General features: G+C 48.4%; 2 protein-coding genes across 6 annotated transcripts; both read right to left on the bottom strand.

Annotated features, from left to right (window-relative positions):
- Nucleotides 1–1,638: 1,638 nt before the first annotated feature.
- On the bottom strand, nucleotides 1,639–9,363 carry LOC115616091 (zinc finger and BTB domain-containing protein 8A-like). Of its 5 annotated transcripts, none has more exons than XM_030504929.1 (4): nucleotides 8,567–9,363; nucleotides 6,027–6,994; nucleotides 5,054–5,226; nucleotides 1,639–4,728 (listed from the first exon to the last, which is right to left on the bottom strand). In XM_030504929.1, exons 2-4 carry the CDS (start codon nucleotides 6,964–6,966, stop codon nucleotides 4,396–4,398), a joined length of 1,446 nt encoding a protein of 481 aa, XP_030360789.1. In that variant the 5' UTR covers nucleotides 6,967–6,994; nucleotides 8,567–9,363; the 3' UTR covers nucleotides 1,639–4,395. The 5 variants fall into 5 exon arrangements, with proteins under 5 accessions (XP_030360789.1, XP_030360790.1, XP_030360791.1 ...); XM_030504930.1 differs by lacking the exon at nucleotides 8,567–9,363 and adding an exon at nucleotides 8,091–8,348; XM_030504931.1 differs by lacking the exon at nucleotides 8,567–9,363 and adding an exon at nucleotides 8,067–8,348 and having other exon boundaries at nucleotides 5,054–5,223.
- A 2,424-nt stretch (nucleotides 9,364–11,787) lies between these two features.
- Nucleotides 11,788–20,446, bottom strand: ZBTB8B (zinc finger and BTB domain containing 8B). The gene is made up of 3 exons (XM_030504926.2): nucleotides 19,280–20,446; nucleotides 16,616–16,794; nucleotides 11,788–15,527 (listed from the first exon to the last, which is right to left on the bottom strand). The coding sequence occupies exons 1-3, from the start codon at nucleotides 20,229–20,231 to the stop codon at nucleotides 15,210–15,212; spliced, it is 1,449 nt and encodes a 482-aa protein (XP_030360786.1). The 5' UTR covers nucleotides 20,232–20,446; the 3' UTR covers nucleotides 11,788–15,209.
- Between the last annotated feature and the right edge of the window lie 54 nt (nucleotides 20,447–20,500).

The raw sequence follows: 20,500 nt of genomic DNA on the forward strand, positions 1-20,500 counted from the left end.
CAAATCAGAATGCTCATTAGACAACAAGACACTTTCCATCTTGTGCCTGTTAAAAGATGAAACACTTCCCATCTTGCTCCTTGAGATCTTTGAATAATTTTGAGAAGGAACCTCTGCAGGTCAGTCCCCTCCTCAGAACACAGAGAAAGAACAGTTCCCACCTGCACAGTAGAAAGTGTCAGGTCGGAGTGCAGTAGAGAACCTCACTAGGGTTTCATTCAGCACAACAGCAAAGCCAAGATACAGCAATCTTGTTCCTGTCGCTCCAAGGTTTTTCCTTACAAAGTTATTTGTTCTGTGTTGCTACTGTGTTTAAAAGTCTTGATGCACCAAATAAGACCCGTCTGTGCTTCAGGAGTCAGACATGAGGAAAGGTTACACTAGCTCCACTGTGGGAGTACTTTTAAGTTAAACAGCATAGAAAAGATCTAACTAAATGGTATTATCAGCTTTTCTTAGTAGCTTATCAAATTATACCATCACTGCACAGCCAGAGGTTTATGTGGCACGTAAAATTCCTGAAAAGAAATACCTGAAAAGGCGGAAAGAGAAATGGGTTTGAATTCAGTGGTTCAGCCTTTGAAAGGATGGCAAGATAGTTGTCAGGAAATAAGGACAGTTAAAGGTGAGACACTAACCCGAGGACCATGAATCTATGTCTTCACTCTGGACTCTGGTTTTGCGAACACAATAAACACAAGTCAAGCAAGAAGAATCATGGAATTGTCTAGGTTGGAAAAGACCTTTAAGATCATTAAGTCCAACCATTAACCACAGCACTGCCAAGTCCACAGCTACACCATGTCCCCAAGAGGCCACCCTGCAGTGACAAAGGACAGAGAGAGGGGACAAAAGGACAAAGACAGCAGGATTGCGCAGGGAGTTGAGGTATCCAAGAGGAATGTCATGTGAAGCGGACATCCCTCCAATGTTAGATGAAACAGGGAATGGAAAAACAAATAACAGGAGAAGGATGAATTGAAAACCAGTGAGGAACCAAAACAGGTATTACAAAGTAGTATTTAAGAGCATTCAAAGCAAAATGAAGGTGAAAGAAGTACAAGGAAAAAACAATGAAAAGCAAAACCAATTGGAGAGGGATCAGACCTGTGGCTGTGGGTGTCTCTATCCCACCTCCCACAGGAGGAAGGCCAGTGCCAGGATCACATCAGCCACAGCTTTGTGGAGCCAAGTCATGGACACTGCCTCTGAGGCTGCTGCTCCAGCCCTGCGCTACAACTTAAACCTCTCAAGTGTGATTTGGCTCTACAGAGGCAGGATAGAAACAGACTCTGAGTGATCAAAACCCGTGCAGTTCTATCCACCCTTCTCTAGCATTTAAAGATAAGATCAGGTGTCCTACCTCAGACCTGACAAAGGTCTAAAAGCAACACGTTCAAATCAGTTATTACCAAGGAAATTAAATCCTGTGGGAACAACCCTAGAGGATCTTTACTTTCCTCCTCGACAACAAGAAAACGTTACTTCTGCTAAGGAGTGGTGTGTGAGCCTCACAGGAACATGATGAAGACAGCAGATGTGAGAAGATGAGCAGAAAACAGAGAGCATTTACTTTCACGTAGAGAAGGACAAGCAAAATACATGACTGGCTATGTAAAATGAAGGACGTCAAAAACAGAAGGCACTTAACATTTATCTTGTCTTGCAATACAAAAATAAGGGAACAACAACTGAAATGAAGGCAACAAACGTAAAACTGGTAACCTCTTTAAAATACAAACCACAACTGACCTGTGGGAATGGCAGTCTGGAGCCAAAACTCCAAGCTTAGCAAGATACTTTAAAAATGACTACAGCCATCTAGTTATGCTACTGAGAATAACAAGAACATATCAAAGCAGGAACCCCCTTATTTACCAGGCAAATCAACGATTAATCTGCCCGTATTTAAAAAGTAAATGCCTTCACATGGATAGATTGTTCCATTTGCCCATTTATAGCCACTTCACATAATTTTCTGAAGCATTTGGTCCTCAGTATCCTTAGATTTATGGTACCCAATTAGCTCGAGTATTGATCCCAAAATCCTTTTGCTCCTAAAAATGCTCCCACTGTTCAGGAGCAGCCTCACCTTGGCAGTTGGCAGCTCAGATTTCACACCTACAGTGACACCTTCTTTTCCCCTCCCCTTAATCCATCCCCAAACACACACAGAGACTAATCCCAGCCCGCCTTGGGACAGCAGGTACAGATACCTTCAGTTTATTGTGTTGCATGGAAAGGGAAATGGAAAGATCTATTAAACTTGATTTCAGCAAGCATTCTCCCTTGAAATTTGCTAAAAGTCATTCCGCATTCTCTCATATATTTCCTTGTTCTACATTTGATTTAGTTGCTCAGGAATGTTTCTCAGCCATTTATTAATATGTATTTGGGGAATAATTAGCTCCAAGGAATCACCGCGCTGGTGTCCCATCCAGTCCATTCTGTGGACTCCTGACCCAAGTGGAGCAGAAAATCAAGACAAGTGTAAGCCTCGTTTGGAAAAGACGCTTTCATATGGGCCACCAGAAAGATTTCCAAGTCCCCCGCTTCACCCCCCATCCCAAATCTAAACCAACAGATGATAATTCCTGTAGGAACAATCAAAATACCCCTTCTCATCTCCATGGAGCAGATGAAGCAGCTGCTCCTCCAAGGGAAGGATGCTCAATGCTTCCACTGAGCTTAGCAGGAAGCACTCGAGCTGCTGTGTGAGACCCACGAGCTGCCATCTGCAGCCTGGCATGAAAACGCTGCTCTCTGCTAAGGATGATACTGATAAAGCTATACAGTTTTTACACAAATAAAAATAAACTAGTGACTTTTGAGCAGTCCCTGGCAAAGAGATTATATAGTGTATATATGGGATTGCCTGTAATCAATCCCGGCTTTCAGCCAAACATGCTTACAAAGTTGTATAAAGGAAAAGAATTAAAGTTTTCTAAGCCTATAGCCATGGAGTTCAATGGTTGTAGGGTGAAGGCTGTGTTCATACTCGGGTCTGCCCAAGCAAACACAGAGTAGCAGCACCCAGGAGCATTGTTCTGCTCCTCTCCCATCTACACCGTAAACTCCCTAAGTACCAAACCCAAGTGGCTCGTTTCATTATAGACGTAAACTTTCTTCACCTTTAGGCATTTCTTGGAGTCTAATTGTAGGTGAAATTACACAGATATGATGCCTAGAGCTCCTGGTACATCTCGTTCTCATTGGCATATGGTACAGACTGGGAAAGGTTAAAGTACATTCTCCTGGTGAGTGAATGACTCTGGGGATATAGAAACTGATAATGATTCCGCCTTAAAACTCCTCAGTTTAAACTGAGCACAGGTCAATACAAACAAGAGTTGTCACTGTTTTCGGATGGATCTCCTCGGTTCCATGTCTAGTGCTATGGTATATATACTGTACAAATTGCTCTGCCACCAGAACTGGCAAATAAAAGAGGGGACAAAGGGAAAACACCAGCTAAAGTAACCTTGAAGGAGTGTTTCCTTCATGGTGGCATGGAGAGGCTGACACTGCCATCCGCAAGCTGCGAGCACAGGGCTACCAGCCACGGCAGTCTGGCACTTCTGAGAGGTGTTTAAAACCCAGAGAGTATTTTACTGGTCCTTATTAAAACAGAGCCCAGTCTGAGTTCCCAATTTTCAGAATGAATAAAACATCTACCGGCATCAAGTAATGATCCTCATCTGTGATCACTTGCTCTCTGATGTGCTGACTAGGACTAGCATTCATGTGTTTATTCTCTTGCAAAGAAATAGGTCTTGAATGAACCATCTGCTAAAGATTCTCCAGACTCTAAGAAATGTTACAAGAAAGTGCTTTTCCAGACAAATGTGCTAAAACATTTTGATATGCTTTTTCTCAATTAGCTGCCTTTTTTTTCTCCTTATCATAATATGAAGACTTCATGGAAGATTATCTTCATTTCTGAATACTGAAGAGAGGTTGTCTTTATATTCTGGTGTCGGGGGTATTTATACTTATTGAATCACCAGATGATGTTACATAGAAACCCCCCATCTCTGGTAAAGAGTGGGCAATCTCGTGATGTGTGACTTTTTAAAGTATTTAGACCTCACTCTCTTGAAAGAGGGTTTGAGAAGTGACCCATTGTCTCCTGTACAGTAATCCATGTTGTACTTCAGTTCCCTTCTTCATCCATTATCTGATTTAAGTATGGATCACCTCTAGTGAAGCAAATATGGGTCTTCTGATCACAGAACTCAGAACGGACACAACGGCATGTCCGTAGATACATGCAAGTCCGGACCTGCCCAGGAGAAACCACTGTCTCCATATGGTTAACAACAGGCTGGTGGAGGGTGTATCGTCAAGACAGTGCATTCTCCCTCTGACAGGGAATTCTTAGTTCCTGCCTTGCAGCTACCTAATGTTTGGTTTTACTTCCTTTTCGTCTGCTTCATCCTCACTGTCATCAACTTGCTGAATGACCAAGTCGGTTGACCCATCCTCCACGATCTCCACGTCCGATCTGTTATCTTCCCCATAGTGCCACCTGGAATCCTTGTCTCCATCTGGTGGAAATTCCAAGGGTGCTTCCGTCTCCAAGTCAATGCGGATACTGTCTATGCCAGCTTCAGCCAAGCACTCATTACAGAGTCTGTAACGCCTCGTCCCCTCTTGGACCACTTGTCCCGTCAGCTCCGTCACGTGGCGCTTACACTTCCTGCAGATGGGCTTGCAAGCCTGATGAATCTGGGAAAATGGAACAGAATGGATTTGATAATGTATCCACAAAGAAGCGGGGGTTAAGATGACAAAAAGTAGGGTTGGAGTAGTGTGAAATGGCAGCGTTAACTCATTTTGAGAGGCAGTAACTGCCCGCTTCAGCGCTGCACCTTTGCAAGCACCAGTTAACAAACAAATTCATCCCCTTTCATACAAAATATGCCTCAAACTGACTTCAGCAAACCCAAATTCTCTATTACCTCTTCTTTACAGGAGTCACTCTATCACCCAGATCCACTCACACTGTGGTTAATTACACGTTAAACAAATGCTGCAGTTCTGGGGTACGTACCGTTCGGAAGTGGCTGCTGAGGTGATCCAGTCGGCTGAACCTCTTCCCACACGCCTCGCAGGGGTACGGCCGCTCCCCCGTGTGGCACCGCAGGTGCCGCTTCAGGTCGGCTTTTCTCTTCACCACGTGAGTGCAGAACGGGCACTTGAACCTCATCCTGGGCAGATCATCTGCTGGGAAACGAGGTGGTTTGAAAAAAGAAGTAGATTAATAGCTGAAGGGGGCTACAAGGATGCTGGAGAGGGGCTCTTCATTAGGGACTGTAGTGATAGGACAAGGGGGATTGGGTCTAAACTTAAACAGGGGAAGTTCAGGTTAGATATAAGGAAGAAGTTCTTCCCTGTGAGGGTGGTGAGGCCCTGGTACAGGTTGTCCAGAGAAGTGATAAATGCTCCATCCCTGGCAGTGTTCAAGGCCAGGTTGGACAGAGCCTTGGGTGACATGGTCTAGTGTGAGGTGTTCCTGCCCATGGCAGGGGATTGGAACTGGATGAGCATTAAGGTCCTTTCCAACTCAAACCAGTCTGATTCTGTGATCACACATCTAGTCATGTAACACTCAGGAAAAGGCATTTTACAGAGCAGAATGGCAAATTACTTTTATTTCCTAATATTTTATTAGGAAAATATTATCATAGGTCTTTTCAAGCACAGAGAGTGTTTTCCTGTATGTCACACAGGAGTGAAAGGAGGGGGCTGTTAGCTTTATTACAATGAGCTGGAAAATATCCCCAAAGATCCCAAATTAAATTCATAAGATGAAGCTGTGGAGCCACTAATGTACTTTGAAAGCTTTAATAAACCAGCTACATCAAAAAGTCAAAATTAATAACAAATAAAGACTTAAACTTTCCAAACTTAGATTCCTGGACAACCAGCTGGCTTTGTGGATACCGTACACTCAGTAAAGCACATTTACTTGCAGACAGATGCTGAGAGGTGACCGTGCCCCTGCAGCATTAGTGGTCACTCACCTTCAGCCCAGCTGCCCATGACTCCCAGGATGGAGGGCATGTTCGTGTACTGCTCCTCTGCCTTTGAAGCCTTCAGCTTACTGGAGGAACGCGGTGATTCATGCTCCGGCTGCGGCACAGCCAGGCTCCTCGGCATCACGTCAGAGCCCTGCCCGTACTGGTAGCCCACGTGAGGAGATTCAGCCTCTGCTTCAATCTGAACTTGCTCCTCAGCCGGAGCACTGTGCCCGCCGGGCTCAGCTGCCCGCTCCTCCAGCTTGCTGGACTTATAGTGCAGGATGTCGGAGGGCGGCTGTGGCCCCGGGTGCCGCGGTTTCTTTCCGGTGTCCTGCCGTTGCTCATGTTTGGGCAGCTGCTGTGGGGTGTTCCTCGGAGTAGTTGGGTAGTAGCTGAAACCACTCCATGCGTTCCCGCTCATCATACACGTCCCTTGCTCTGGGCTCAAGTGTGAGTGTGGGGGGCTGCTCTCTGCCCTCCAGCCTGAGCTGTACAAACAGGATCGGTCCACACCATTTGAATTGACATCTTTATCTGACAGACTGAAGTAACGATCCTTCTCCTTCTCACTGATGTCCAGGGAGGACTTGATGAAGGTTTTACACACGCTGATAACGTCGGTCATCTGCAGGTAGCTGGCAGCAGACATGACCTCAATGACGTTCTGACCCGTCAGAGACAGTTTCCCTGAATACACAAAGTCCAGGATAACTGTGAACGTGTCGGGAGAAAACGCCTGGAATGTGGCTGTCGTCGACTGGCTCGTCTCCTTCGAGCTCTGGGAGAGCAGCATCTTGAAATAGCCGCTGCTGGCAAAGAGCACATTGCGATGTGCTTTGAAGACCTTCCCCTCCACCAGGATATTGCAGTCGCAGAACAAGTCCTGCCTGCGCTGCTCATTCAGTTGCTGCAAGAGGTGAAACTGGTGAGAAGAAATCTCCATTCCAGAGCAGCTGAAACGAAGCGTCGCTCTGAAAAATAAAGAAAACCATTAAGACTCTCGACTTCAGCGTTGTGCAACTCAGCCACTGATGTCAGGCCCGATTTTGCAGTTACCCTTATGAATAATGTGATTTATTTTAATCACAGCATGCACAGCCAGACGTTCTCAGGAGAGAACCGCGATAGAGCAGCCGGCTCGGCACACGCCGCGCGGCGGGGACGCGTGTGCTGCAGCCGGCAGCGTCTCCTTCCGAGGCTGCAGGGCCGGGGGGTGCAGCCCGCTGGGCTCCGCGCCCGCCACACGCTCTTCGGGGAGACGAGGAGCGCTGCAGCTCCCCCGGGCCGGGACCGCGTCCGCGCCGCGAACCGCCGGTACCGCATCGCCGGCAAAAGGGACCAGAACCGGGACCCGGCGGCAGCAGCTCCCCGGCGGGCGCAGCCCTCCCGGCCCGGGCTCGCCCGGCATTGGCGGAGGCCGCCGTCACTCACCCGCCCGCCCGGCCGCATTGGCCGCTCAGCCCTCGGCTGCCCGGGCCGCCCGGCGCCGCCGGACCCGCCCGCCGAAGCGCGGAGGCGCCTGGTGACTGCGCGGGGCCCCTCCTGCCGCGGGCACCGCAGCGCCCGCGACCGCCGGTGCTGCGAGCGGATGTGCGCTGCCCTCCGAGCGGAGCGGGGCAGGGCTCGGCTGGGTTGGGCGTGCAGCCCGGAGCTGCCCGCGGTACCGGAGCCCCGGCTGCCGCTCCACTGGAGCTCCCCGCCAAGCTGCTGCTGCCGCCGCCGCTCGGTGCCGGGCGCCCGGCGTGTCCCGAGCCGTGCCCGCCCCGGCTGCCCGCAGCCTCCCCGCGCTGCCGGCGCCCCTCCCGCCGCGCCCCCGCCGCCCGCTCCCGCGCAGCCCTTTGTTGCCGCGCCCGGTTCCTTCCAGCCGCGCCCGGGGCTGCAAATGGCGCCCGCGGAGGACGTCGCGCAGCCCGAGCCACGATCGGCTCCGCGGGGCCGCCGCGCACGGACCCCGCAGCCCGCGGAGCCCGGAGCCGCCCTCGCAGCGGGGCTCGCTCCGGGGCCGATTCCGCCCCCAAATCCCAACGCCCGGCCCGGCCTTACCGGCGTGCTGGAGCCGCCACTCACCGGGCGGGTCCTGCGGGCGGCTGCCGCTGAGCCGAGGGGAGCGGGCGGTGGGTGCGGGGTCCCCGGCCCCGCGTCGGGGCTGGCGGTGGCTGGAGGCGACGCGCCGGTCCCGCAGCCCCGAGAGCCCGAACGGGAGAGAAACAAAAGGTATTTGCTGACGTGGGCGTTGGACAGAGACGCCCGAGGGCCGGGGACACAGTTAAAGGGGCAACGCACCGATTGCCGGCGCAGCCCAGCGGCTGCCTCCGCCCGCCCGCCCGCCGCCGGGGCCGCTCGCGTCGCCCCGCACCCACTCGCCGCCCGGGAGGGAGGCGATGCCCCCAGCGCTCCCTGCTCACACCTTCACAGGTAGCAGGGGCCTTGGTGACCCAAATCCTCTCTTTTTCCCTTTGCAGCCTCCTCTAAAAGAGATGCAACATCGGTTTTTCCATGTGCACATCTGTGATCTGGACAAACCCAGTACCTGAGCTTCTCACCTTCCCTCAGTCGAAGTTTGGTTTCTTTCTCCTTCCTCTTCTTACCCTCAAGGTCTTTTCCTTTTAGTGCTCTTGACACCCCAGTTATTTCTCACAAATACTTGTTTTCCCATGGGAGCCATTCTGCCTCTCCCTTATCTTTTGTGTCCTTTTCAGCCTTCCCTTCCATGAACTCAAGTCGCTAGATCTTGAAACAATTGTTCCTTTCCCCACTGTAGCAAAAGACATCTAAAGACTCTTTCCCCTGCTAGAAACATTCTGCCACTGTATCATATACAATTATTCACATTCAGTTTGTATCCATTTCTCTGAACAATGTTTTTCACCAGCCCAATTCCTGCCGTTTTAATAAACATCCTTTCTTAAACCATCTAAAGCTGTGGGTTTGGAGATTCTGCCTCCTTTTAAACACACTTTAAAACCTTCTCTGAGACCTGTTCTCACACAAGACCCCGCTCTGTACCTGACCAGCTGGATGAATCATCCTTGATCACGAAAGCAGTTGAAATTTACACAGTATTTCACATGGATCTTTGCAGTCCACTGGGCAACGGTGTTAATTATCAACTGAAGCCACTTCCATGGGGGGTACCTACACCTGAGCCGCCTCCTCCAGCCATGGCACATCACAGGTCCATGCTCATCCTCTGCTTGGCATCGCCTGCAAATTTCCTGTCGTTTATCTTGCTTTTACATCAGAGGCTCAAGAATGTATCAGCAGAAGTGATTCCAAAGACCATTAGCATCTTTGTCCTTGTCATTCCCTGCTGAGGGTAACGCAGCACAACCCCAGCCCCCAGCTCCTCACAGCTCTTGCCATTGATAGTGCACACTCATTGCAGAACGTAATGGGAACCTGCAGTGGGTCAGGGAGGGAAAAGAGAAAGGATAAAAGTCTGGTGCAGCTTTGTACCAATGTCTGCAGAGCGAGAGGGTCCAAGCCAGGAAAAAATCACAGAATCCCAGCCTGGTTTGGGCTGAAGGGACCTTAAAGCTCAGCCAGTCCAATGGGCAGGGACACCTTCCACTAGAGCAGGTTGCTCCAAGCCCCTGTGTCCAACCTGGCCTTGAACACTGCCAGGGATGGGGCAGCCACAGCTTCTCTGGGCACTTTATTAAAATGACCTAGTGCTGATACCATAATTATTAACACACATTCTGCATTGTCTGCCCTGGGTTTTGGTAACCAAATGTCACTTCTTCATGAAGATCCCAAGCCGCATCCTTCTTGTGTTCTGGCACAAATACAAACGCTTGTTTGGCCTCCAGGTCACCAGATCACTTTTCCAAATGGAAAGGAAATGGTGATGCCCTGTCCCAAAGCACTGAGCACAGGGAGGAATCTTCCCTCTGCCAGCACACCCAGCAGCCCACCTTCAACAGAGCACAGAGCCTGGGGGAATTGGAGGTTTGATGTGGCATTAGCAGAGGCAGCACAAGCATCACCTCTGAGTAGCTTCACCAGGAACCCAAATCCTAACCCTGGACCAACAGAATTCCATTAGACATGGAAAAATACTCATTTTCCATGGAAAAAAGGGGGGGGAAAAGTATGTTTACTGTGAGATTAGTATTTATTTAATGTTTTCTGTTCTTTAACTAGAAAAGAACCAGACTACAGACAACAATATAAACATATATAGTGTACACACAACTTAACATACAGTAAAGATGAACTCAGTAATGCCCCACTGTAGAAAAAACACCATTACAAAAAGCACTTAAAGACCTGATCCCCACCCCTTACAAAGGGTAAACGTGTGGTGGTGATGCACAGGAGTTCTCAGCTTTGGTTCAATTTGCTTTTCTCTCTTCCACCCTCACAGACATCCCACAGCGCGGCAGGTACATTGGGAGAAAACATCAGCACGTCTGTTACTGATCCATGGAAAACATCCAGTTATTAAACCTGAAAAGGCTGCTGGGGTCACTCAGCCCCACGGAGCACATCCCAAGCTGTCTGTGAGTGCTGCAAAGCTGACACCACAGACACCCTCAGCTCAAAGCATCTTCTTCCCATACAGAACTATTGATCCCAAATACCTGTGGAAGCAGAGTGCTGGCTATCAACTCCTGGCACTCTGCTTTCTCACCAAAACAATCTGCTTAACACTGGGTACTGCATTGCTTGGTTTTGGTTTTAGAAGTACCCTTATTTTGCTTGTATTGGAGCACTTTTTGCTCATAATCATCATCTGCTACATTTTAAAGTTCAGTAAACAGCAAAAGGAGAGTTAAAACAGGAATAAAACATCAAAGATGGACATTCAGAGAAAGCCTGAAAGGAAACTGAGTTGCACACACCAGATTCAGATGGGACAGATGAGAACATACAGATGGCCTCCAGTATATTGCCCTGGGGTGTTTGGGGACAGCATTTACAGTTCCTGTGTCTGGCACGTTATTTTGAGAGAGGTTTTCTGGGGGTGGCTGTTTGGTTTAATTCTTTCTTTTTAACTCATCAGTATCCAAACACCTGCCTGTAACAACTAATGAACCCCAAAGAAGTTGCTGTGTTCAGGGGTGTTTCACAGGCAACTTCAGCTGGATCCAAACCCCTTTAATACTACCAAATGAAGAATTCCCAGACACTTCTGAACCAAAAAGTATAAACCTACAGATCCCAAGACAAGAAAAGTAAACAGATTTCACTGCTTGAATGAAAACAGTGGAAAGGAAGAAGGAGTTATTCCATTTTTCTTTGATTCAGGATATTCCAAACCAACAGGTAAATCCAGGTTTTAAATATCAGAGTTTGTGAAATATCCACTATAATTCCAAATTATCTTTGAATATTTGGACAGAATATTTGGGAGGCTGCTCCCCCTCCTGCACCCGTTTTATTGCAGGTGTTTGACAGGGTTTTCTTCCAGCTGCTGCCCAGTTGTGTGGCTTTTGCTCACCCAACATGAAAAATGAAAAGCTTGAAAAAGAGTTTTAAAAGTTCAGGTGATTATAAAACTACAAAAACTGGTGAGGGAACCAGTGCTCTTAATATAAAAGATATTTTAACACCCTCCCACCCCCAAGTCAGCTGGTTTGTAAGTTGACAGCTTCCTTTTCATCCTTTCCTACCAAGGATCAGCATCTTGCTTGCAAACAGTCACCAGAAGTGGATATATTCATTCCTCATCCCTAGAAATCAAACTGGAGCCTTATTCCAGACACTCCCAGGTTTGGTCAGGCAACTTTTGAGTGGTAAAAAATAAAATCAAAGCAACCCTCATGGAGAGTTTTATTTTCTAGACAATAAAAAAGCTCCAAGATCCACAGAATAGTTAAGTCAGTTCTACAAATAAGGTTTGGTTTCTAAGAATTCCTCATTTCATCTAGACCAAAGGACCTCAGTTATGAAACTGCCTTACAAAACAGCAGGAAATTCAATGACCACATTTGGAAGATTTACAAGGTCTTGCACCAAGATGTTAAATGCACCAAAAATACCAGTGCAGCATGTATCCCTTTCATGAAATACAGTGCAATTATGTGCAAAAGTCCATTCAAACACATAATCCCAAACAAAGTCAGTGAGGCCGAGCCAAGACTTCAAGCTACAGAGTCTGCAGGGCCTTTAAAAACCTTTGAGAAAGAGATTATATTAGAAATAACTTCCCTAAACCCATTATTTTTGATTCTTCATCAAGCACCATATGAATATTGTAAACCAGCCACATCCTTTTCTCAAAGCTTGTGGAGGTTGGATCTACAGTGAAAGATTTAAGGAAAAACATCCAAAAAACTAAGTGGAAAGCACAGCAAACAGATTTATATGAACACCCGGTCACAAGAACGGGCCTAAACTACATCCTAAGTACAAAGGCTGAAGGACTCCACTGAAAACGAAGCAGCACAACATGACAGTTCAACAGGAAACACCATCGTGGTGGTCACCTTCAGCCCGGCACGTGAACCCCCCACCCGCACCCCTTCCCCGTGGTACACACACCTCAGCACAGAGCCATTCTCTACGCACAAGACACACAAGAACAATCTCTAAGACCAAGGAAAGCTCAAGTAAAAGGGCTGAAGGTCTCTTCCTGCAGCTCTTACAACACAGACTTTCACAAGAGGTTTGTTTTCCCTACTCTGAGTGTCTTCAGTTTCAGAGTCAGCCATGGGAGAAGCTGAATCTCCCAACAGTTTGTGCTGCACCAGTCAGAACCATGCTCGGCCAATAGTCCATGTCTAGTGGCTTCTACCAATATTTACAATGAGGTGGCACCTTCATGCTAGAATGAACAGAAACTGGGATGCCTGGCCACTAAATACCAGTTTGGATCCCTATTTACATTCTTACCCCACTTCCATTAGCAAGTTTGTCTCCCAACACAGATAATCTGTGACTCTTTTCCAGGTGTTCGCACATGCAGAAGTTCACCCTTAAGCAGATAACCCCCAAAATACCCTCTGATGTTGGATGGACTCAACAAAGACCTAGTAGTACCCCAAAGGCTTAGCCCTGCTCAGCTGGAGGGGGGGTCTGCAATGTGCCACCAGGATTTACAGCCCCCTGTTTTGCTCAGATATGCAAAAGCCCCAAGGACCCGAAACCAGAGGTCGGCTCCAACTCTGGCATCTACATGAGCTCGCATTTGATGGTCTTGATTTAGATGACTAAAAGAAGGGTATTGAGCCCTGGAGTTTTAAAGATGATGTCCCAGTGATTTGTCTATGATGATTTGTGTCACTATGACACTGTTCAACTATTACAAACTCAGATTTACAGATGACCTGGAAGAGGGGCTACTGAAAGCTCATGCAACTGAAATTACAGCCTGTGATGCCAGGATCTCCTTGTGAAGGTGGCACTCAAGACCAGACCCTTTCAAAGCAAGTCTTGTTCCCTTCTGCTGTTTTCAGGAATCAGCAGGAAAGTGATTGTTTCAAAAGCAGCTTGTTTCTTCTCTCCTCACCCTACCCCATCTGGCAATGAATTCTCAACTGCATTTGTGAGACCAGAATCACTGCCCTCGAGCAAATTGCAACATCACTGCAGGATGAAGCAGATAGAGGAGCTGAATTGTTCTTTTTCAGTATGTCAAATAAAAGCACAAGATGTGCAAAAATAATTCTAACTAGTTAGATCAGAGGGCTTTTCGAGTTTTAGGTCCCGTCTAACGCTTGGCAAGTGTAAAGTCTTTACACTAAAACCTGAGGAAGCATTCACTGCCTTGTTAAGTGGGAGGAACTGCTCACTCTTAGTCAGCCACAGGCTTCTGATCTAGCACTTACTCCAGCTAGAAAGACTCCTACAACTTGCCTTTTCATAGAAACACTTATGAACACCACAGTAAAGAAGCATTAACAGTCTTATTTCACAGTATATTTCAGTTTTGCCTCTTCGTTAGGAAACAGAAGGTTATCCATAAGCAAACAAGCTTTCTGGTGGTGGAGTGTTTTCTTCTAAAGCTTCCCAGCCTGATCTTGGATAGCTTCTATCAGTTTGCTACTGGAAAGGTAAAAAAGATCTCACCTCCTTTGGAAACCAGCCTTTATCTATCTCAGCAAAGAAGCAGGAGGCTCACACTAGAGGTTTTTGTAAAAAACAAAACCAAAACACAAATACTTGGATATATTCACACAACAACGTAAACCATGAGAAGGATCATCAAAGACTGAAAGAAAATAGAGTAAAAGAGAAAGAAAAGGATTTGCATACAAAGAAACTAGTCAAGAATTCTGAGACTTCCTACCCAATAGCTTCAAAAAGGGTCATCGGAGCTCTTTTATACACATAGCTCAGACATTTATATTTAACTACTCCTCAGCTACAACAGGGGTGAATGTGGCTACTTCATCTGCCACCACCACAGCTCCCATGGGACCTGACTGACAGCTTTCCACTTCTACCATCAAAAGCTGAAGAGAATTGGGCTCAGTTCACTTAGTCTAAATGGAGAGACCAGGACACGCACCACCATAATGTGTGCTTAAGCCAAGACTACCAAACGACATCAGACACACATCTGAAGCTCTGGAGTCTGAGCTCTTTGAGAAAGGAAGATGCAGTAAAAACAATTCAGAAGGAGAAGCTTCTTTTCTAAATACCTGCAAAGTTAAGGTCAGATGAAATGTATTTATTCTTACTGTCTATGCTCTCAGCAGCAGCACGGTTTTGTTCTCCTGGGTGTCTGCCCTGGTTTCCAGGTCAAATCCAGTCTAAATAAACACTTAACCTTTACAATTTAGGGAATACTGTCCTACTACAGAAGGATCGCAGCTTAGTTTAGAAAAGGCCCAAGGTGATGGGTAAAAAGCACATTTCTTTTAATGTAATCTTCAGAGAGAAGATGGGCCCCCTTTCAGATCAGGGATTAAGGACCACGACAGCATTATTTGAAGAGACCTGATATCAAAACACCACAGAGATGTTCTATCCATAAAATCAAGACTAGGAGGCAGACACACCACTGGAGATTGCACAAGTACAACCTTTGTGAACCCCAGACAGCAGATTCTTCACAGATTTCTGGTGCACAGCACTGAAAAGTATTAAAAATTCCAATTCTCCCCACTTTTCTATTAAAAAAATGGAATAATAAAAAACAGCAGAGTGTCACTAACTGGGCAAATACTCAGTTTTCTGTCACAGACTGACCACTGTCACAGAGACACTTCAAATGCTCCCACTCTCCTCTCACTGCTACATAAGTGTTTCTCGGTCTGACAAGCTCCTGTGGATCTCCTGCTTGTCATCACCATCAGCATCCTCATCATCAGCCGGATCATTTTCCTCTCCAGACTCCACATATATAGGCCAGTCGTTATCAGCATCACCCTTCTCTTGGCCTTCTGATGACTGCTCCATTAGGCTGAGGTTGATGGGCATTGAGTCCTCGTGGGTGGTGGTGACACAGGTACAGCTGTCACACAAGCCGAAGCGCCGCAACCCTTGCGACAGGCTACTCGTGAAGGTTCTCCTGCAGCCTTTGCAGATTATTGGCTTGTTTGATCGATGCACCTGAAGTTAAAATGAAAACACTCTGGTGAAAAAGGTCATCTGCCTCCTTTAGCTCCTCCTGGGGTGCTGCTTTGCACCAGAAAAACACCTCTGCTTGAGCTAAAGGGCAGGTGATCCCATCACACTTCCAATGATAAAGACTTAGGGCTACACAAGTACTAACAACTCAACTATCAGTGGCTTAAACTTAGAACCATAGAATGGTTTGGGTTGGAAAGCACCTTAAGATCATCCAGTTCCAAATCCCCTGCCATGGGCAGGAACAGTCACACTAGACCATGCCACCCAAGGCTCTGTCCAACCTGACCTTGAACACTGCCAGGGATGGAGCATTCACCATTTCCCTGCGCACCCTGTGCCAGCGCCTCAGCACCCTCACAGGGAAGAGCTTCTGCCTTAGATCTAACCTGAACTTCCCCTGTTTCACTTTGAACCCATCACCCCTTGTCCTATCGCTCCAGTCCCTGATGAAGGTCCCTCTCCAGCATCCTTGTAGCCCCCTTCAGACCCTGGAAGCTGCTCTGAGGTCTCCACGCAGCTTCTCTTCTCCAGGCTGAACAGCCCCAATGTTCTCAGCCTGTCTCCATACAGGAGGTGCTCCAGCCCCTGATCATCCTCGTGGCCTCCCATGGACTTGCTCCAACAGCTCCATGTCCTTCTTATGTTGGCAACACCAGAACTGCACACAGTGGTGCAAGTGGGGTCTCAGGAGAGCAGAGCAGAAGGGCAGGATCACCTCCTTCCACGCGCAGCTCACGCTCGTTTTGATGCAGCCCGCAGCATGGTTGGTTTCTGGGCTGCAAGCGCACACTGAAGCTGAGTCAAGCTCAGTTTCAAATTGATCAACACCCCCAAGTCCTTCTCCTCAGGCTGCTCTAAATCACTTCTCCACCCAAACTGTAGTTGTGCCTGGGATTGCCCCAAACCAAGGGCAGGACTTTGCACTTCACGTTATTACTATTATTACTTCTTGCTAGAAAAGTTCATCTCACATCAGCAACAACCACTTTGTCCAACACATTTTGGGAAATCAGGAAACACCGAGACCTTGCCAAAACTCCCCGAGAGACAGAATCTTTCCAACTTACACTTAAGGCGTGACTCCGGAGGTGCTCCTGGCGCGTGAAGCGCTTCCCGCAGGTCTCGCAGGGGTAGGGCCGCTCACCCGTGTGGGAGCGGATGTGCCGCTTCAGGATTCCCTTCTGCTTAGCTGTGTAGGGGCAGAACGGGCATTTGTGAAGCTTGATGGGCACCACTAACACGTCACCTTTGGGGAAGAAACACAATGCATTAGGTGAGGCAGATCTCCAGCAGTAGCTCCTTGTCCTCTCCGCTGCAAACCTGAGGCAAGACAACCCCACTGTCCCCTCTCTCCGCATTTCCCTTACCTGGGATGGCTGCAGGTTGTGCAATTCCAGAAGACATTAACACAGCTGCAGGTGATGGCAGCCCTGAAAGCTCAGCCTGCCTGTACTTACACAGCTGCTGCTCGAGGGAGTTGGCTCTCAACACGTTCATTTGCTTTTAAGAAGCCATTTAACTAAGTACCAAACATTTGCCTTTAACAGTGGGGTCTCTGCACTACTTCCACTGTCAAAGTCTCCCACTTTCTTTTTAAGATACCATTAGCATTAAGCAGCATTAAACCCTAAAATCTTTAACACAAATTAAAGGTAGTAGTAGCACAATATTCCCATGTGCTTCTACAAAGTGCCTAAATCGAGGTGTGGGGAGCCCACCTGAAAACAGGAATGCTTGTTTCTACTGTCAGTCACTTCAGCCTTTCTACTGGTAGTAACAAGGTGAAGGGCTTCAATACATATTTTACTTCTCCTGAAATTAAACTCCATGAACACAAGTAATATGTAATTTATGAAGTCATGCAAAAAAGAGGATTAAAATTGAAGATCACATTTTCCATAAACACGGGTATTGCTGAGGTTTCAGCAGCAGCCCAGGCATGAGCTCCAGACAGAGGCTGGGATGTTACATTACAAGATCAGTTTTCCCTGTTTCAGGTGCTGACTCAGGGAAGGGTTTGTGTATGGAGCCTTGAGCTCTGTAACAGTTACAGCAGGCTGTGGAACACTCCTTGTACTGAGGTTTGTCTGACCCAGTCTCAAAAAGCCCCAGAAGGCATCTCTAAATGTATTAACATGTGAATGTAATTCATCTCACCTGATTTTGGACCTTCACAAGGTGTTGCTAATCCCTGCTGGGTGGTTAGAGCTCTGTTTAACAAACAAGAAACCCAGTTCCTACTCCTGCCTTGCTCCAGACTCTCCCAAGGTGCCTTTTCCCCCTCCCTCCACAGTGAAGGAAACCAGGATGCCTGGAATGGATGTGGACACATGAAAGTAACCGGTATTTATCTCATCTTCAACTTTGTATTTCTCATTCCTGGTGTCTTCTGAAAATGCTACGACAGCAGGAGCACTGAAAGCTGGGGACAGATATTCCCATTCCACTAAACATCCTTGATGTTTGGTTTTAGCAGAGACACAGACCTAAGGCAGGTTTGAGGGCTTTCCCGCTCCTGTTTAAAGCACATCTACCACTCAATTTCCTCTCACACCATAATTTCTATGAAATTCTAGAAGCACCACCCTTTTAATAAGTTGTTAATGGTCTGAAGACTTAAAGAGAGGAAAAAAAGTAAGTGAATTCTGTGTTAGATGCTCTTGCCTTGCTACACATCCCCACCCCCAGGCACAATGTGGTTACGGGGCTCTATCCTGGCAACCTTCGTCCTTTAGTGACTTGTGATGTTATCAGATTCCTTCTTCTAAAGCAGTAAGACAATACATTGGGTTTATTGGCTTTAAGATCACACATGCACACTTGAGCTGTAAATGATGTGAGTGTACTTGCTATCTAAGAGTAGAATACTCAGGGAAAGGTTTCCTGCCTGGTGCCCACCCCACTCCTGCATCTGTCACATCCTGACCAGGGATGACACTTGCAGCGCCCATCAGAGCTGTCTCCATCTTTGTAAGCAACTAAAATGCCTAAATCCTTATTGTCCACTTCAGGAGAAACTTGTTTCGACGTGATCCTCCTCTTCTCCAGCTCTCTGACACTGCTGCTGGGACATATTCCTGCCAGTGTGAGCCATCCCTGCAGGCATGGGGCTCGGGAGGCAGCGGAACCTCGGGTGCCCAGTTGAAAAGCCAATCTGCCTCTCGAGGTAAAAATTAAGCCTTGTCTTTCTGTAGTACTGCAGAGTTTAAAGCTTTCAGTGCTCCTAAAGAATTCCTGGGCATCACTCAGTGTTGAATAAAACCGATTTCTGTCCTTTTGAAGTTCAAAGCACCAGCAGCCGATGCGCTGGCAGGAGCTCTGGTGGAATGAGCTACTTCTGCTCTGTCAGTTCTGCAGCAGATCCCTCTTGTGGCAGCTCAACTCATCTTCCTGACTGCTCTTTATAGCACTAACGTTACGAGAGGAAGAGTCTTTTTCACAATCCTTTCAACCAGGTCCCAACTGAGATCGTTTATTAAAGCATTTCCACCAACACTGAACTCCAGCATCTGCCTCAGAGAGGCTGGAAGAGCCATCAGAAATACTTACCTGCCAAGTGCTGCACTGAATAAAGGAGTACAGCTCTTTGGGAGTCCAGAACAATAGTTTATTTTGCTATGGCATAATATTCAGCAATATATTCCTGCACAAGAACGAGAGTAACAAAGGAAGTCGCACACTTGGTGGTTTCCTCCTCCATCCTACAGACTGCAACCCCCGAGTCCTCTCACCTGTGTCCTCACCATACCAGTCGCTGTGAATGTCCATCATGGAGCTCACTGCCACCCCTGCGTCCTCTGGCCTACCCTCAAAGCCCCGGACAAAGTGATGGACCACGTCCTCCTTTCTCTGAGCCGAGCTGTTGCGCAACAGGGCCTCGAGGAATTGTTTCATGTGATAGTTATTGCAGGCCAAGTCCATGGCCTGCCCGCTGTGCAGCCCCTCTTCCATCTGCTCCAGGGACAGCGGGGTCGGATACTGCGGCAGCCGCTCGCCCGCTTCCACCTCGACCTCCACCTCATCCGAGTCAAACTCTACTTTGGGTTCCACCCCTTTGGGCAGTGAAGAGTTGACATCGTCCGGGGAGTCGCTGCTGACGGGGTCCCGGACCACGAGCTCCAGGGGATGGCAACCGCTGCACTCGCCGCAGGGAGGGTCCTGCTGGCAATCCGAAATCCCTTCCTTCTCCTGCAGGGAAGACACAGAGGCAGAGCACTGGCTCTTGGAGCCGAACGAGGTGCCCTCTCTGGCAGACCCGGTGCTCCCGCTATCAGCCTGATAGAAAGCCGCTTCCCTCTCTATTTTCCTGCAGATATCCAGCGAGGAGCGGATGTAGGTCTTGCAGAAGTTGACCACGTCGGTCATCTGCAGGTAGCTGGCTGCGGACATCACCTCGATTACATTTTCCCCACAGAGATCCAGCTTCCCGGAGTAAAGGAAATCCAGGATGATGGAGAAGGCCTCGGAGGTGACAATGTCCAGCGAGGCGGTGCTGTGCCTCCCGCTGTCCTGGATGTAGTGGATCAGGAGTGCTCGGAAGTAACCGCTGTTGGCGAACAGGATGTTCTTGTGCGCTTTGAAGATCCTCCCCTCCACGATAATGCTGCAGTCGCAGAAGAAGTCCCTTTTGCGCTGCTCGTTCAGCTCCCCCAGCAGCTTCGCGTAGTACGACTGCATCTCCATGGCTCCCGCCGCTGCGGGGACAACGGGAACGCACCGTCAGCGGGGTGGGGGGACGGGACTCCGGGACCCGCCGCCGCCGCTGCTGCTGCTGCTCACAACCGCAGGGGCCGCGCTGCCTCCCCCCCACCAGCCGCCGCCACCACCGCGGAGACCCCGGCCCCGGGCCCCGCTCACCGCCGCTCCCGCCCGGCCGCCGTACCGGGGCCGCCCTCCGCGGAGGAGGAGGAAGGGGAAGTGATGCAACGGGAGCCGCGGCCCACTGAGCGCTG

This window comes from Strigops habroptila, chromosome 12, assembly GCF_004027225.2.
Source record: "Strigops habroptila isolate Jane chromosome 12, bStrHab1.2.pri, whole genome shotgun sequence".
Classification (NCBI taxonomy): domain Eukaryota; kingdom Metazoa; phylum Chordata; class Aves; order Psittaciformes; family Psittacidae; genus Strigops; species Strigops habroptila.

What these genes read in the sequence shown, in the direction of transcription:
- LOC115616091 (XM_030504929.1), bottom strand. Translation starts at nt 6,966, where the DNA reads ATGGAGATTTCTTCTCACCAGTTTCACCTCTTGCAGCAACTGAATGAG. An exon ending in CATGGGCAGCTGGGCTGAAG is followed by an intron (nt 5,227 to 6,026) that starts GTGAGTGACCAC and finishes CTCGTTTCCCAG; the next exon opens with CAGATGATCTGCCCAGGATG. An exon ending in TCAGCAGCCACTTCCGAACG is followed by an intron (nt 4,729 to 5,053) that starts GTACGTACCCCA and finishes CCATTTTCCCAG; the next exon opens with ATTCATCAGGCTTGCAAGCC.
- ZBTB8B (XM_030504926.2), bottom strand. Translation starts at nt 20,231, where the DNA reads ATGGAGATGCAGTCGTACTACGCGAAGCTGCTGGGGGAGCTGAACGAG. An exon ending in CTGGTATGGTGAGGACACAG is followed by an intron (nt 16,795 to 19,279) that starts GTGAGAGGACTC and finishes TCTTCCCCAAAG; the next exon opens with GTGACGTGTTAGTGGTGCCC. An exon ending in TCCGGAGTCACGCCTTAAGT is followed by an intron (nt 15,528 to 16,615) that starts GTAAGTTGGAAA and finishes TTTTAACTTCAG; the next exon opens with GTGCATCGATCAAACAAGCC.